The sequence below is a fragment of the Chanodichthys erythropterus genome, chromosome 3 (genome assembly GCF_024489055.1).
Source record: "Chanodichthys erythropterus isolate Z2021 chromosome 3, ASM2448905v1, whole genome shotgun sequence".
NCBI classification, from domain to species: Eukaryota; Metazoa; Chordata; class Actinopteri; order Cypriniformes; family Xenocyprididae; genus Chanodichthys; species Chanodichthys erythropterus.
The window spans coordinates 47,088,940-47,106,596 of NC_090223.1; the positions used below are offsets into that span (position 1 = coordinate 47,088,940).

At 36.9% G+C, this 17,657-nt stretch overlaps 1 protein-coding gene across 4 annotated transcripts; it reads right to left on the reverse strand.

Moving 5' to 3' along the window:
• Positions 1-665: 665 nt before the first annotated feature.
• mgrn1b (mahogunin, ring finger 1b) lies at positions 666-16,879 on the reverse strand. Of its 4 annotated transcripts, XM_067382554.1 has the most exons (17): positions 16,293-16,879; positions 15,939-16,057; positions 15,684-15,772; positions 15,404-15,550; positions 12,494-12,611; positions 12,216-12,282; positions 11,878-11,921; positions 11,745-11,792; positions 11,568-11,636; positions 11,291-11,450; positions 10,764-10,873; positions 10,465-10,679; positions 8,335-8,446; positions 8,198-8,243; positions 7,633-7,737; positions 7,347-7,390; positions 666-6,224 (listed from the first exon to the last, which is right to left on the reverse strand). In XM_067382554.1, the coding sequence occupies exons 1-16, from the start codon at positions 16,378-16,380 to the stop codon at positions 7,350-7,352; spliced, it is 1,578 nt and encodes a 525-aa protein (XP_067238655.1). In that variant the 5' UTR covers positions 16,381-16,879; the 3' UTR covers positions 666-6,224; positions 7,347-7,349. The 4 variants fall into 4 exon arrangements, with proteins under 4 accessions (XP_067238655.1, XP_067238654.1, XP_067238653.1 ...); XM_067382553.1 differs by lacking the exon at positions 7,347-7,390; XM_067382552.1 differs by having other exon boundaries at positions 10,465-10,873.
• Between the last annotated feature and the right edge of the window lie 778 nt (positions 16,880-17,657).

Here is a 17,657-nt window from a genome sequence, read left to right on the forward strand (position 1 = left end):
TAATGTACTGTTAAATGTGGTTAAAGTTACCATCGTTTCTTACTGTATTCACGGAGACAAGACTGTCGTTATTTTTATTATTAAACACTTGCAGTCTGTATAATTCATAAACACAACTTCAATCTTTATAAATCTCTCCAACAGTGTGTAATGTTAGCTTTAGCCACGGAGCATACCATCAAACTCATTCAGAATCAAATGTAAACATCCAAATAAATACTATACTTACGTGATTAGACACTTTGTAAAGATCCATTTTGAGGGTTATATTAGCTGTGTGAACTTTGTTTATGCTGTTTAAGGTAAGCGGGAGCTCCAGGGGCGGGGAGCACGAGAATTTAAAGGGGCCGCAGCCTGAATCGGCGCATATTTAATAATGCCCCAAAATAGGCAGTTAAAAAAATGAATAAAAAAAAATCTATGGGGTATTTTGAGCTGAACCTTCACAGACACATTCAGGGGACACTTTAGACTTATATTACATCTTTTGAAAACACGTTCTACGGCACCTTTAACATATAAGTAATGTATAGTCTTATATAGAAATAGTGAGTCAGTCAATCACCTTTATTTATATAGCACTTTATACAATACAGATTTGTTTTAAAGCATCTTAACAGGGATAAACAGGAAAATAATGATTCACTGCAATAATAATTCTGCTGTAAAGACAATAGTGTTATTGAATATCATATCAGAGAAAAATCCTTTAGAGAATAATATAAAAAAAAATTAGGCACCTTATTTCTCTTTTAATATTGTGTGAAAGTATATCACTTGACATATATTAAGATTTGCCCATTTAGATCAATCGTGTTTTACAGAAGTTGAGATTATCTTAGCAAGCAAATAAATCACTTGCTGACCTGTGAAATGTAGGTTAAGCTATTAGGAGTCAAATGAGTCAATCTGGGCCATATGAGCAGATGAAGCCGAAACAAGCTGACTCAAACAACAAACAAAAAGACTAATAAAGATTAGCAGCACTTGCAGCACTGCTGATTGTGTCTATTATATGACTTGTGACAGTTTTTTTTTTTTTAGTGAGCTGTTAACATGCTCAGACAATGACCATATGAGCAGTTTATTTTATGACTAAATAACTTCCTTTAGGCCAGCTGGTCATTCCACAGTGGCTGTGGCTGATGGCCATGGAGACTATTAGGCTGTAGGTTTTATGTTGGCATTACCTTCTCCTCCTAAACACCTCTAAAGACTGAGATTGGTTTGTGTGCCCTGATCTTTAATTTAAACTGATACAGTGCAGGCAAGAAAAACTACAGCGGCGGAGAAGAGGCAACTGGAAGTCGCAGTCTTAACCCTGTATGTAGGCAGCTCAGTCAAATGGGTTGCTTGCTTTCTGATCTGAGGCAACAGCAGCATTTGGCAGCATCCTGAGCGACCAAGCAACCCCTTTTTCAGGGATAGCGCTGCTTGCTCCACATGGAGTCAGGCCTAGAAAAGGGGTCTCAAACCCAGCTTGCCTCGTCCCTTACCTGGTTGGCTAGCCATGGCAAACGGGAATCTCACACCAGCGAGAAAACAGCAAAATAATAATATGGAAAAAGTTTATAAAGACAACAAGAAGCTTCAAGGTGGCATGCTGGAATGTCTGCACAATGCTCAACTCTGAAGGAAGTATCTGACCCCAGAGACGCTCAGCGTTGGTTGCAAGAGAACTAGCCAATCTGGACACTGACATAGCTGCACTCAGTGAAGACCCCTTTCCAGAGGAAGGTTCGCTCACAGAGTACGGACAGAGCAGGGTATACCCTCTATTGATCTGGAAAAGCCAAAGAAGACCGCAGACTTTCTGGTGTTGGTTCATGATTAAGAAGCTCACAAGTCTTCCAGTTGAACATTCTGACCAGCTCATCCTCCTATGCCTCCCCCTTCTTGGCAATCAGTTCATGACCATCATTAGCGCATATGCTCCTACCCTTCAGTCTGACATCATCACCAAGGAAACTTTCTACAAAGATTTGAAGTCCCTTTTCTCAATGCAGACAATGCAGATAAGCTCCTTATGGGTACTTTTAATGCACGTGTGGGTAGAGATCACCAGGGGTGTTGGGTCACCATGGAGTTGCTAATTGTAATGACAATGGGTGCATGATGCTGGAGGTTCGCATGGAGCATGGTTTGACTATCACCAACACCCTATTTTAGCAGAAGGCCAGATTCAAGATGACTTGGAAACATCCACCCTCCAAACATTGGCTGCTCTTGGACTACATCCTGGTCCATCAAAAAGATGCTCACGGTGTGCTCCACACTAGAGCCGTGCCTAGTCCCGACTGCTACACAGACCACAGGCTGGTTCAAGCAGTTGAAGCAAGTTGGAGCTAAAGATTATAAGCTTGAAGAAAACTGAAGTTATGTACCAAAAGTTTACCAAAGACAACTATAATCCACCCAAGATCAACATCAGTGGCCATCCTCTGAATGTAGTGGACCAATTCACCTTTTTGGGAAGCGTTATTTCAAACAATGCAACAAAATCCAAGGATGTGGACCACCGCCAAAGTCCGTAGCTCTTGCAGCCGCCTCCAAAAACGTGTGGCAGAACCGCTCATTGTGCCTGTTGCCTTAGATCCAAGTTTACAAGGCATTTGTCCTCAGCACTCTGCTGTAGGGTTCTGAGTCATGGGTCCTGTACAGAAAGAACATCCGTCTGCTTGAGAGCTTTCATCAATGGTATCTCCATTCCATTATGGGAACTCAGTGGAAGGACTTCAGGACAAACATAGAAGTTCAGGAAGAAACAGGTTTGCCAAGCATTGAGACCATACTGCCATTGTATCAGCTTCGCTGGGCAGGACATGTTTTCGGGAGGCTGCCGAAAGCGTTATAAGGACCACCTGAAGCAACAGTTGATGCAAGCTGATATTAACCCCCAAAACTGGAAGATATTGGCAGCTGATAGATCCAAGTCTAGAACCATCACATTTAAGGCTTCTAGAGAATATGAGTGAAAACTGCCCAAGCGAAGCATAAACAAAAGAAAGAATTGGCTGCCCAAGTTCCCAATGACAGGGACCCAACCTTTCCCTGCCCCATCTGCTTTGCAAGTCTTAGCTAGGCCTCTGCCGTGACTTGAGAGCTTGTTGCCTTCGACAAAATCCATCTCATTGAGCTTTGGACATGAGAAATACGACAAAATAAATTGACTTACCTGCTTTCCAGAGCATTTATGTCAAAGCATGGGACTACCAGCTGAAGTGTTTATGGCAGGAGATGCTGTCGCTATTTACAGGAATTTTATCCCTTTCATACGAGTATTGAGTAAATGTTCTGATGTGGTTAATTGTCTTGTCTAATTTCTGCATTTGCTTTTGGTGCTTCCGGTGTAAGGGGCCGTTCACACTGAACGTGTTTCCATTCCACTACAAAACTTTTTCATTGTTTTTAACATTAATACACGTTAGACAGTCTTTAACCATTGTGCTCACATCTCTCGTCTTTTGCAGCATCTCACGCATGACACGGCATTCTACAAATGCAGCGCTAAAAAAGCGTTAAACTTTTAAAAACGCATCTCTAGACCGTTTTTGTTCCACTGACCTGTCAGTGTCTCGCAAGAAAAATGCATTCTGTGTGAACTGCCCTAGTTTTGTTGTTCACCACTAGGGACTGCCTCTGAAAGATTAACAAATTTATACGGCTTTTTACAATCAGAAAAACCAAAAACCGCAAAGCTAGATTTTTAAAATCACTCGCCTCTATTGGGAATGCAGAAATTTCCGTTTAAACCAACGAAGGTATTCAAAGGAAAACATATAGGCCGACTTTTTAAAAAATATATAGAGGATTTTAGATAACATTTTTTTAGGCCTATAAGAACAAAATATAATTTTACTTAAGTGTATTTTAGTGGCAGTAGGCTACACCACAGCAGTAGAGTATTATAGAAAACATTTCCAACGTAGTAAAATATTTTTCTAAATGATTTGCCCTGAAGTACGTATTTGCAGTGCAACTGCCAGGCTGCACTTAAGTATTTCATGCAACAGTAGAAGTGAGACATACTTAGCACGTGGTGCTAAAATAAGTCAAAAGGCACATTTAGGATACAGAACTCATTCAATTTAAATACAACAGTTGTTCCATAATACAGTACACAATGATGTATGAAATATGAAGTCTTAAAGTATTACTTTCAGAATTATTATTTTTTTTAAAGTATGCTTTAAATTCACTTCCCACAAGTGAGGAACAAGAAGGCACAGTGGAATATTTAATTGAAATAGCACATTATCTGAGGAAATAAAATAATATGCATATTCCATACATAAATATTATCATGCAGAGCTTTAAGCAATTAACTCAACACAAAATACATGAACAGAGCAGCTTAATTAGTATTGACAGATAAAATATTGATACTGATAAATACTGATACTTAACAAAAATCATGTATCATAGCATTACAAAGTTTATTTGTATTCATGTTCAGTATAAGCAATACGTTACCTCCTTAATATCAATTTAAAATGATCTGCTCTTCAAAATGGACATTACAAATAAGTAGCCACACATGTAATGCATAAATGTAAATCAAGGCTAAAGGTTACAGCTTTCAAGATGAACAGCACAGCTATGAGCAAAAGCTATAGCAACACTTGCTTTGTTTTTTTAAAGGCACATAAACCTCTGTGCATAATGCAACAAGACATGGCATATCTGCATGTTTGAGGAGAACAATGAGACTGCATGCTTCTTGTGACTTGTTCATTGAGCTGTTCTTTCCTTTCTTAGAAATACTGCTGTCCTGCTGTGAAGAAATACAACCAACCTGCCACATATTTACAAAGCTAAAGTGATTAAATAACATCTGAACCGACACATGAAAGGAATGCCTTCTCATGTTGAAGTACTTCATACTTCAACAATATTTATAAAGCAAAGAAAGAGGTAAAATAGAGTCCATCATGGCTTTTTTTAGTCCTTAAAGTTTTAAAGAGCATAAATAGCTGAACAAGCAAGCACATTTAAAGCACTGTTAAACCACACAATATTTTTGTCATTAAACTGACAAGTCCACCATTTTCAACATTATTTGATCACTATAAATATTACATCTGAAATCATTAATGTATATATTCCGAGGTGTTTTCTGACTGTCTTCAGTCAGCGCACAAAAAATAAGTTCAGGACATTTAAGCACTTACTAAAAACATTTCAAATGCAGTTATATTTCTGTATTATTTACTAATGAGTTTAATACAATTGAGTCAATACTTTTGTTTAGTCTTAGAGATATCCTGAAATGAGTTTTTATTTAAATGTGCTTTGTCTATAAACCTGCTGTATGTTACTAAGTGTTATAATATAGTCCAGATCAAAGGTCTATATTAAGCATCACATAACCAAGCATTGAGATGGCATTCTGCTCCCTCAACCTCCTCAACTACACTCTTAAACTATGCCTTTTGTGCAATGGAAAGTGGAACCACAGATGCACCTGAAACATTCTTCTACCAAGGAAAATGATCACCATTTATTCACCCTCATGTCATTATAACCACATATTGTTTCTTTTACCATGAAAAGATGGATGGCGAAGCTTCAAAAGTTTCATAAAAGTAGTCCATAAATGCTTTTTTTTTATTTTTTATTATTAGATGGAGTTTAGAGTTTATCACACAAATCATACTGTATGGCTTCAGAAGAATAATATATAGCATATAAGTCATACAAATCAAACTTGTTATGTAGTACAGACTAATGATATTTTATTTTACAGTGCTTTATGGAGCTTATCAAAACACCATCCACTTTCAAAATATTGATAAAAGAAGCTTTGACATTCTAATTCATGGAAGAAAGAAAATAATGGTTTGAATAATGTGAGGGTGACCGTTTTTGGGTGAATTAAGTAGGCAACTCGATGAAATAGAGCCCTAAAATCAAGCAATATGACAGACAAACAGAACAAATCTCATCAGCCTCAGCCAGTTATGTTCAAAAACAAAAGGACTGAAACTAGAGTCACTCATATAGTAAAAGTTGGATACTGAAAAGGGAGTGCATCAAACTGCAATGTGGGGACATTAAAGGAAAGTTAATGTCGGGAAGTACATAGTTTTCAGAGGAGATGGGCCTGCATGGTTAAATATCCAGTTCTTCATCGTCCATGTGAAAATGGCTTGAGGGACCGAGGAGAGGCTGGCTGGAGCAGCAGGTACTCTGAGTGTTCAGACTTTCAGTTGAGCCAGACAATCCTACACAAAGATGGACACTGCAGTTAAAAAAAAACAAGTACTAGTCTACACCAGTGGTTCCAAAACCCTGGTCCTGGAGTACTGAACACCAACACTGCACATTTTGGATGTCTTTTCTGACAGTCTGAGGTCTTGGAGTCTTTACTAATGAGCTGTTGGTTTGAATTGGGTGTGTTTGATTTTGGAGACATCTAAGGGTATGGTTACACGACAACAAAATGTACTAAAAAGCGGAAGCGTTTTTCCTTTGCGTTTTTCGTGTACAGACGACAATGTTGTCAAAACGATCCCCATTCACACGGATCAATGAAAACGATTAAAAACACTATTATTCATGCCAGGCCAGTAGTTGGCGATGTCACTTTGTAAACAAAGTGACTATAAACTGAATACATAATATGGATGCGCATAACGCAAATGCTTTCACAAATTTGCGGGGTTTTTTATAGTTTGCAAGGTATGGAAGCTTGTTTCAGCCATGGAATAAAAAAAAAAAAAAAAAGTGACTTTATATCACACAATTCTGAGAAAAAAGTCAGAATTGTGAGAGAAAAAGTCGAAATTGTGAGAAATATCAATTCTGACCTTTTTACTCGCAATTTCGAGTTTTTTATATCAAACAATTCTGAGAAAAAAAGGCCGAATTGCGAGATGTAAAAGTCAAGAAAAAAAGTCAGAATTGTTAGATAAAAAGTCACAAATACCTTTTTTATTTTTTATTCAGTTGTGGAAACAAGCTTCCATAGCAAGGAGATGATAACGGTATCATTTTAAAAAAATCGCATTTTGAAACCCATTTGCAAAGATTTATTTTTTCAGGCACTCAAAACACAGTTTTTACTCATTTTTTTGTTGAAAATGGTGTTGTGTAAACGGCCCCTAAAATGCGCAGTGCTGTGGTACTGCGAGACCAGGTTTGGGAACCACTGTTCTACACAAATATCTAACAAAATCACATTTTATATGTGCCAAAGTTTAATAAAACAATGTTGTAAATTGTAATGATCAACAATCTGATGATCAATTACACTAGTAAAACTTTTTGTGCCGCATAGGTTTGCATGGCACTGAGAACAAGAACATGAAGGAACAGCCAAGACAAGAACACAGAAGCCTACATACCAGTTACTCTTCCATACCAATAGAGCAGGAATCAGGACCTAGAGCTGCCCAGAGCAAGACCACGAGAGAAGACAGGAAGGCAGGGGAAGGAAGTCGAGGAATAAATGGCACACAGATTAGATAAGCCGAATGACTGAGAGCCAGAAACAGAGCGTCTGTCAACTCGCAAAAGAGTAAGAATGAACAGTGTTGTTCGATGAATGCACGCACACTCAAGGCTACAGCGTTTCTGTCAACCACACACTCAAAGCATGCAGAGTGGGCTCTTGTGTCCAGATGCACTCACCGGGGAGGGACAGGTCTCCAGGTGGGTCACTTTCAGTTTTGGTATAGCTGCTGTGCTCGCTGCTACAGTCATTCATGGCCTCTTCCTCCAAATTCAGTCCATCCTCTGTATTGATTCACAAATAACAGAAACAAAAGCTGTAATTTTGCACAAAAGATTCTTCTATTGCAAGAAAATTTTTCTATGATATCAATGGATACACAACACTAGCAATTACTGGATTCTTAATCAGCATCCGTCACGCTTGCCCCCCTGTTTTCATATTATTTGTAATATACGCAGCCCTTCAAAAATGTGGGGTCAGCAAGATTTGTTATTTATAAATAGATATATATATAAATTTGAACACGAACTTCCATGACATGGCACATCTGAACATGACCCTATCACTTTCAACTTGGGCTGTCAATAGATTAAAAAAATAATTATATATGTTACTAATCTCTCAAATTAATTCCAATTAATCACATTTCAATATTTACTGAGAAAAAAAATCTGCATTAAAGATATTATTGTGATGTTTTCCAATTTCCAATCAGAGCGTGATAAGAATGGAGTTACTCACCATCTTCAGGAGAGAGTGAATCAGGGGCGTCCTCCCCAGCTGTACCCTGAGAATACAAAGACAGTGCAGAACATCAGAAAAGCGCATGCCCATCAGGCAGGCCGTGTGGAAGATGTTATATGGTTTGTGCTGCTGACCTCAGTGGGGGCGGGACTGCTGGACAGCAGCATGTGAGCTTGTGCATCAGACATCTCAGACAGTTTTTCTTCATCCTCCTCCTGAATGGGTGATGATGGAGAGCGTAGAGTGCTGTAAACACACAAACTGTCAAGACTAGAAATGTGCACAGGGAACACACCAACTAGTCTGCTAGTACAAATAATATTCGATATTTCTACCTTAGCATAGTGAACAATGAAACATCTCTCCCATTTCTCACCTACATTCATTACTGAATGCACTGGGGGGCGCTGTGGATACATGGAGCTGGTGTGATTTCAGAATGGAAATGTTTATTTTCTTACTGGTATATTTAGTTTTGATTAGTCAAACGCCCCACAGGATGAGGATCTGATTATATGGTGGAAAGTAGCAGTCTGTGTTCTCAAAAAAATGTGGAAACTCATCAGACTTTGTGTCACTGTAGTCATTGTGCCATCAGAGCACACTTTCTCCACAGCAGACTATATATAGACAATTGATTAATCGCACCTAACATTAAGAATCATAATACATTTTTATATTGTAATATATATTTTCACATTGAATCTCCTAATTAATGTAGAAAAATCAAAGACAGCATATTTTAATATTTGTTTAATAGCATCTTTTAAGTAGTTTATTTTTTATTTAAAAAATATATATTTTACAGTTAAAAATAAAAGTTTATTTTATTTATTCAAGTTTATTAAATATAAAAGAATGCCAATATCACCGATAATGATACTGCTACTGATGTCTCTATTAAATAGATTTTTTCTTTCTTAAAATCCATTCAACATTACAGGATAATTAAAAGTCATCGTTTTTAACTTTTCATATGCTTAGAAAAATATTATAACTTTTAATTTAGGTGAACTTAAAACAATCTTTAAATAAACTGATTATAATAAATATGAAATTTAGCTGTGCCTTTAAAGTCACCATGAAATCAAAATTGACAGTTCATGTTTATGGAATACTACAGTACTTATTATAATGATTGATTTATCCGAGCACATCTTTTTTTTATTTTTAATTCATGTGCCCTCATGACCTTTAATCAAAATCACTTTCCCTCCCTCTAATAATTTGAAATGTCCGTCCCTAAAACAGGAAGCTGGAATGAGTCAACACATGCATGCTTCCTAAGAATATTTCCTTACGCATCAGTCTCAACAGGATGTACTGATAAGGGTAAGTGAAGTCATTATTCTGATATATGGAAAAGAGAAGCCCATGACCTCTTGCTGTGACACATAGACCTGATTAAGCAGGAAGTTCCACTCATGACTGGCCATTAGCCCGCCATTATTATACTGTCACGAGAACGCAGTGAGCTCTTATGAGCAGCATAAATTTAAACTGTCTCACATGAGATGAGCCAAAAACAATATTTTAATTTTTTTAAGCAATGTAACAGATGCCATGAAATAGTTTGACAAGATCGTTTTATTTCCTGTGTTAATGCGTTTCCTGTTTCTGACTAAAACAGGAAGTTTGGACATATAGAAGGACTTGTCAGCGAAGGGATGTTCTCTTTATAGAAAACATCCGATTAGACAATAATACAAAGCAAAAAATAAAAGGTAATACTTTTATTCAGCAAGGGCGCATTCAAATTGATAAAAATAGATTTCTATTTCAAATAATTGCTGTTCTTTTGAACTTTCTATTCTCATGGGGGGGAAAAATTTATCACATTTTCACAAAAAATATGAAGCAGCACAACTGATTTCAACATAATAATAATTTATTCTGAGCATCATGAGCATCAAATCATCACTTCAGAATGATTTCTGAAGGATCATGTGACACTGAAGACTGGAGTAATTATACTGAAAATTCAGTTTTGATCACAGGAATAAATTACTTTTTAAAACATATTCAAATAGAAAACAATTATTTTAAATTGTATTAATATTTCACAACATTACTGTATTTTTTATCAAATAAATCCAGCCTTGGTGGATCTTACCAACCCTAAACTTTTGACCGGTAGTGTTCATATCCACACAAAGAAAAATAAATAGCATTTTAAGATATAGTCTAGCATGTTGTTAGATCCAATTGATTGTATCCAAAACCAAAGCCTGATAAAAACCACAGATGCAGCGGGCCGGGTTTACCTGTCTGGTGACTTGCTGATTTTGCTCTTCTGTCCGGCACTGTCTCCAGAGTGGTCAGGTGAACTGAGTTGCCGGCTCTCTCCACTCAGGCTCCCAGAGAAGTTGATCTCGTCATACAAAGGCGCAGAAGGAATGCCAGGGGACACGGCACCAAGACCGTTCAAAGCCTCCAGCAGGGAGATGGGCTCAAAGCCAGGGGGAACGGAGTCTGAGCTCTGAGAGGGGGGACAAAACATTGAGAATGAGAGAGTGACGCCTTGTTGTCTTGTAAAAAGACAACACAGATATATGTGACATACGGAGTGCTCATCATGGTCCATGCTCTGCGCTAGCACTGGGCTGAAGGAAACAGGAGAAAGCGCTCCAGGCTTCTTTCTTACAGCTCGGATCTGAAGAAGAGCTCGAAATGCTGGAGACAGACAAAAAGCCACTTTAATGTCTCAAAGTATATGAAAATTACACAGGCTTTCTGGGCTGTTTTTCAAATGATACACGGAAAATGATTAGTTGGTTTAACTTAAAGTAACTTGAGGCTGTCTATACAGTAGAAAGGTGCATTTTTTCAATCTGTGCTACCTGACTGGAGAAAGCAGAGAAAGAAAAGTCTGTTGTCTTCTGTTTTTCCATGTAGGTAGAAAAACTTCAACACTCACAGTGCACTGGGAATTTTGTAGCAATACAAAAAAGCGGGTTGAAAATCGGCAGGGTTGACTTAAATTTCTACTTTCAATGACCTCAAAATTTGAAGGTAACTAGGTTACTACTTTAATTTAAACCAACAAATGAATTTTTACAGTGTGTGGGACTGTTAACAGTAGTTACATACGTAGTCGGCAGATCGGGCAGTTGTTGGCCTGGTAGCGTAGAGTATCAGCGCAGGAGTTACACAAACACAAATGCCTACAAGGTAAAATCAGAGTGTCCCGCAGATCCGACAGACACACCACACACTCATTGCTGTTGTCACTGTTTTCATCATCGGATGGCTGGGGAGAAAATCATAATGAGATTTTACAATAATAATATATACCTATATAAAAATACAGACCTATATAAATATACAGTACAGAAAATGTAATGAACAGCAACAATCATCTTTTCACCTTTGTCTCTTGATTGTTCTTGTTCTCAATTCCATAAATCTCCTGTAACAAGTAACTAACACGATCCACCTGTGGTGTAAATGCAAATATTTAAGAAAAAAAAAAAATTCTAAACATTACCATCTACCAAGTACTTCTTGTTAAAAACAGGACAAGATGTCAATCTTTAGGACTCACTATTTGTTTCTGCTTCAATGGTTTCACTGAGAAACTGCCATCAACATGCTGTAAATTAAAAAAAATGTCAGAAATACACAACCACTACAGATAACCACAAATTATGAAAAATATGACATCAATGTAAACTCACTCTTTCAAACGCTGCCAGTAGTACATGTGCATGTCCCAAACAATCTGAAATAGACAATTACCATTAAAAAAGCAGATTCATCACAGCACTAAACAGACACACTGGTTGGTTGTTGTTGTTTTTTAGAACATTTGGGGAACACCAAGCTCTACAGGCACAACATGATAAAGTGTAGAGCAATTAAATCGCATCTCTTCCATGTTCAACTTTTTTTGGTCTCAACCAGCCATAAGTATCAACAGTGTAGTGTGTCAAGAGATTTTAATGGCCATTTCTGAAATGACAAGGTGTCAGAACTAGTCCTTACACTCAACTATAATTAAGTCAGGACAACATACCATCTCCTTCATCGACCACAGCCTGAATCACCATGGGAAAAACACCTCTGTCCAAATCAAAGTTAAGCTAAAAAATAAAATAAAAGAGAAAAGACAGGTCAAATTACTTACATTCACCAAAGTCAGTCACTTTCATTTTATTGGATTTGCATGATCTTGTTCTTTATTTTATGTAAACTAATAATACAAAGAAGTCAAATCAATATCTTAAGAGCCAGTATGGATTTGACTATCAGAGGAGATCGACAACAGCACTAAACTAGACTGATGGTACTTACATCTTCTTCCTTCCATTCAGTGAAATCAATCTTGAAGGATGGCAGGGTAAACTGCTGGCTAACCCCTCTTTTGTAATATACGGTTTCAGAGACCAATGCAGGGGTTTTGGGGCTGTACCTTAAGAAAAAAAAAAATTAGTTAGTGGACAAATATCATTCCAACAACATACTTTTCAGAGAGTTCAGATGATAATAATTACATCATATATAGAGGCTTTTCACATTTAAATGCATTTTCTCTGTGGCTCAACTTGCTCCAATGACTGATTGAAATGACTTGAAAAAAGCTTTTAAAATAAAAATAAAGACAAGTGCACTGAGTAAATTACTCAAAAGTGATTCAACAGCCATTATTTAGAGGCTTAGTTCACACATTAATTACTCATCCTCATGTCGTTCCAAAACGTTAAGACTTTTGTTCATATTTTTAATGAAATCTGAAATATTTCTGTTCCTCCATTGACAGTCTATTGATCCAAAACTCTGACAGTTCAAAATCTTCATAAAGAGATCATAAAAGTCAAGCATGTACAGTTGAGCTTCCGTCTATGGATTTATATGTAAATAAAAGCCCAAATTAAATCTGTTGTGATTGTGTCTCTTCAGAGGACTTGGATTAAACTGCTCAATTCATATGAATTTATTTTACAATCTCTTTATAGACGTTTTGAATTATCACTGTTTTGGGTGAATACACTTTCAACAGAAGTCTCATCCACCTTATTCCAACGCCCCATGAGGCTTTGCACAAATTATGGGTGTAACTTCCGTTAAGCTGTAAACAGTCAGTGAAAGGCTCACTCTGTGAACACAATATGATTTTTTTTTAAACTGGGTACAATGAGATGACATTTTCCTCACTCTTCATCCAACAAACATTAAACGTACATTTAAAAGTGTAAAAGCATCAACAAGGTGCTTTCAACAGGCCATGAAAAAGCATGATTCTTTCCACAGCAATAACGGACGGGTTAAATACAACTATAGTGACATATCTGTACACTGTAATATACGTTGCCTTAATAAAAATGTTCATGAACTGCGTGATACCATTTCAAAGTAATTTCCGTCATTTTTACAGATAATAAATTGTATTAACCTGTGAAAACAAACCTGGAAAGGCTTTGAGGAGAAAAACAAGAGATTCTTCATGCATTCCAGTGAATTACTAATGGGTTATATCATAAATGATATCAGGAGAACAGACCACAAATGTGCAGTATATGTTGTCCTTTTTCATACTATTACAGCAGTATGCAAAGGGACAAAAAAAAATAATCACGAGGATAGAAAGCAGCGACTGAAAAGAGCTCTTGCCATAGATATTCTTGTTATAACATGTTACGTTAAAATACCAAGCGTTACGTAATTTTCACAATGTCTGAAAATAAAACATGAAAGAAAAATTGACAGCTCATTCAGTCAAACTGACAGATAAGCTTTATTTGTAGGGCACCTTATGATTTGAAATGATTTGTTCCAGTCTTTTTATATGTAAGTTCCCCAAACCGGAAGTGCAATAATTCGAAACGCAGTAGGCCAGTCAGAAATAAGGTGGATAGGTTTTGCAGTGACATTAGGATGAGTAAATGATGACAGAATTTTTATTTTAGGTGAACTATCCCTTTAACACACACTTACAAATAATCTGAAATGTAAAATTGTATAATTTCAAGAAAACTGATAAACTAATGGCATTTTTTGTGAAACTATATCAATGAATGGTTGTGAATAAACGGTTTACAGGATTAGTTCACTTTCAAATGAAAATTAGCCCAAGCTTTACTCAACCTCAAGCCATCCTAGTTGTATATGACTTTCTTCTTTCTGATGAACACAATCTGAGAAATATTAATAAATATCCTGACGCATCTGAGCTTTATAATGGCAGTGAGTGGGATCAGCGAGTATGAACTGAAGAAAGTGTCTCCATCCACATCCATCCATCATAAACATTCACATGGCTCCAGGGGGTTAATAAAGGCTTTCTGAAGCGAAGTGATGCATTTGTTTAAAAAAATATCCATTTAACAAGTTATGAAGTAAAATATCTAGCTTCCGCCAGACCGCCTTCCGTATTACGGTACAACTTAAGAAAGTTTAAATCTCTAGCAGTTCAACATAGCTTACGCTATGCCCTATGCCTTCCCTATACAACTTACGGAAAAAGTGTCCTGACGTCCGTGTGGAGTAGGTTTATGTAAATTTATGATAGATGAATGTGGATGGAAGCACTTTTTTCAGCTCATACTCGTTGATATTACTCACTAACATTGTAAAGCTCGGATGCATCAGAATATTTATTAATATAACTCTGATTGTGTTCATCAGAAAGAAGAAAGTCATATACACCTAGGATGGCTTGAGGGTGAGTAAAGCTTGAGGTAATTTTCACTTGAAAGTGAACTAATCCTTTAACATGGATAATGGGTACTTTTTTTCCATTATCAATAATCTGTATCACTCAGATGTACGTCAAGGTCACAATAAGCAAGAAAATATCTGTCACTACTTCCATTTTATCGCAACTTTAAAGGGTTAGTTCACCCAAAAATGAAAATAATGTCATTAATTACTGACCCTCATATCGTTGTACACCCGTAAGACCTTCGTTCATCTTCGAAACACAAATCAAGATATTTTTGATAAAATCCAATGGCTCAGTTTTTTTATATATGTTTTTAAATATGTTTTTAGTACCTTTATGGATCTTGAGAGAGTAAATGTCATTACTGGCTATGCAGGCCTCACTGAGCCATCGGATTTCATCAAAAATATCTTAATTTGTGTTCTGAAGATGAATGAAGGTCTTACGGGTGTGAAACGACATGAAGGTGAGCAATTAATGACAGATTTTTCATTTTTTGGGTGAACTAAGCCTTTAAACAACTGTTCAGCTAAAGTCCTTACATTGCCATCCCATTGGAGAACTCCTCAAAAGCCTGGCAGTAGATGGTGATGGCCACTCGCGCATCCGAGTCAAAGGTGAACTCCACTCCATATAAGGCCCTCGGTTTTATGCCTTCATCAGTAGGAGTATCAGCATCATCTTTATACCTATAATCACACAAATTTACAATCAAGCACATAAATCAATAACAGTATAAAAGTGACTACATGCAACACCAAACTGAGATCATTTGTTCTCAGTTTATCAATGATATAATCTTTCACATTCCCGAATCAGTACCTGACTAATCGCAATGAGTCTTTTCTGATGTTGACAAGACTTCTCAAAGTCTTGACTGGCTCATGGGGTGCTGGAGTAACATAGGGAAACTGTGGTAGGTACCAAAGAAATAAGAAGTAATTAATATTCCATTAATATGATTGTATCTAAAGCCAGTTACAAAAAAGAACATAACAAACATCAGAAGCACTGCAAAACACAATTATAAGACATTCAATATTCAGCAGATGCTCTGATGGTTTGCTTTTCCTGTACCTGCACTGGGCGGTTACCAAGAAAGTTGAGATCCATGTTCTCCCCGAAAAGGTAACCCTCTGGATGAGGGGTGTCAAACTTCTCTCCTCCCATGAAAAAGTGGCTGGCAAAATAGTTTCCTTAGGAAAGGAAAATAGTAATTAGCTAATCTGACACCTCCAGCTAAACATTTAAACATAACAACGAAGGCATACTTTGTCATTTTGGCCAGTACTGATCTGTCGAATGTCATACAGATTTTTGACAACATAATTTAAATGGCTTGTTGACAGTAATGAATTATTAGACGACTATTTAAGAAGGGCCGCTTATCTGAGCTCAAGATAGATAAACGCCACCTTGTATCGTCCTTACCTGATTTTGGAGGATATCTGTACGCTGAATTAGCCTGGATGTCGATGTCCTCAACTCCAGCGATTCTTCGACTGAGAATTGAACCCATTTCTCCAACACAGCCCGATCAAAACAAATAAGCAGTTGTTACGGCGTAAGACAGCAGTACCACGGCTGTTAAAGTCAGCTAAGCAGCTAGCCGCGTAATAACAGAACCCGCTCCGAACCGACACAAGTGTTTAAATTAACATGACACGTGTTTGAGCGACATTTCCTTTCTTCTGAGACGGAGCAGATGGGTTTCGTATAGTCGTATTATGTGATGCTCAGTTCTGTCAGCCGGACCAGTCTTGACACTTGGCTAACTGACTAGCAAGCCAGAGCCTAGCTAATAGTTAGTTTCGCCTGTCACGAACGGCTAACTTACCCAACAAAACAAGATGTGAACAGGTACATCAACACACAAACGTAAATTCTGACAGGCAAGAGAAAAAAGACCAGCGGAAAATAGTATCATTTGGTGTTTCTTTCCTCGAGATAATAGTAGCAGTGTCTTCGCGAAAACACAACACAAGGAAATCGTTGTTGCGAGGCGACCCGCGAGGGCTGTAGCATATCGCCACGTGATTGGTCGAGCTTGTCACGAGAAATGTATTGCTCGTCCAATCACAAGCTGAGCTGACCATGAGAATTCTGTTTTCGTCTAGTCGGGACAACACAAGCTTTTTTGTTATCTCACACTGACAATAATATATTTTAGTAACGTAAAATATCTGTGATATCTCTTGATATATCTATTAAAATATATAAATATTTATATAAATACTCGGTGAATTATTCTGTGGTCAAAATATAATTGAGATTTCACTTATCTATGAATATTATTGTATATTTTTTATGTGTGGGCTCAATAAACTATTATTATAGTTAATAATTAGGGCCTATTATGAAGTTCGCTGACCCATAACTAGTTGTAATATAACTCACTAAAATAATACAGTATGAGAAATAGCAGCATTGCAAACAGCAAAAACATTAAATAAATAAATAAAAATACAATAAAAAATAAATATGCAACATATGATAAATAAAACTGTACGTAACAAAAATGATTTTAACCTTTTTTCCTAATTGTATTTAATATTTTCATTTTAGTAAACTGAATATGAATGCTATTTTATGTTTGTTCGTATTTTTTCTTTTGGAAACTGTTGTATGAGTAATTGTTTAGTTGGGTTGTGTGGGAATTACTTCAGGAACGAATTCAGGAACGAAGTACAAAAATACTGTTGCCAGTAAGTTACTGTAATTAAGATTTACAGTAGGCTACTATAACTGTATTTCAGTTTTACAGTAACTACATGGTACTGTAATTATGTGATACGG

What these genes read in the sequence shown, in the direction of transcription:
- mgrn1b (XM_067382551.1), bottom strand. Translation starts at nt 16,380, where the DNA reads ATGGGTTCAATTCTCAGTCGAAGAATCGCTGGAGTTGAGGACATCGAC. An exon ending in AGAACAATCAAGAGACAAAG is followed by an intron (nt 11,451 to 11,567) that starts GTGAAAAGATGA and finishes TTTTCTCCCCAG; the next exon opens with CCATCCGATGATGAAAACAG. An exon ending in GCAGTCCCGCCCCCACTGAG is followed by an intron (nt 8,244 to 8,334) that starts GTCAGCAGCACA and finishes TTGTATTCTCAG; the next exon opens with GGTACAGCTGGGGAGGACGC.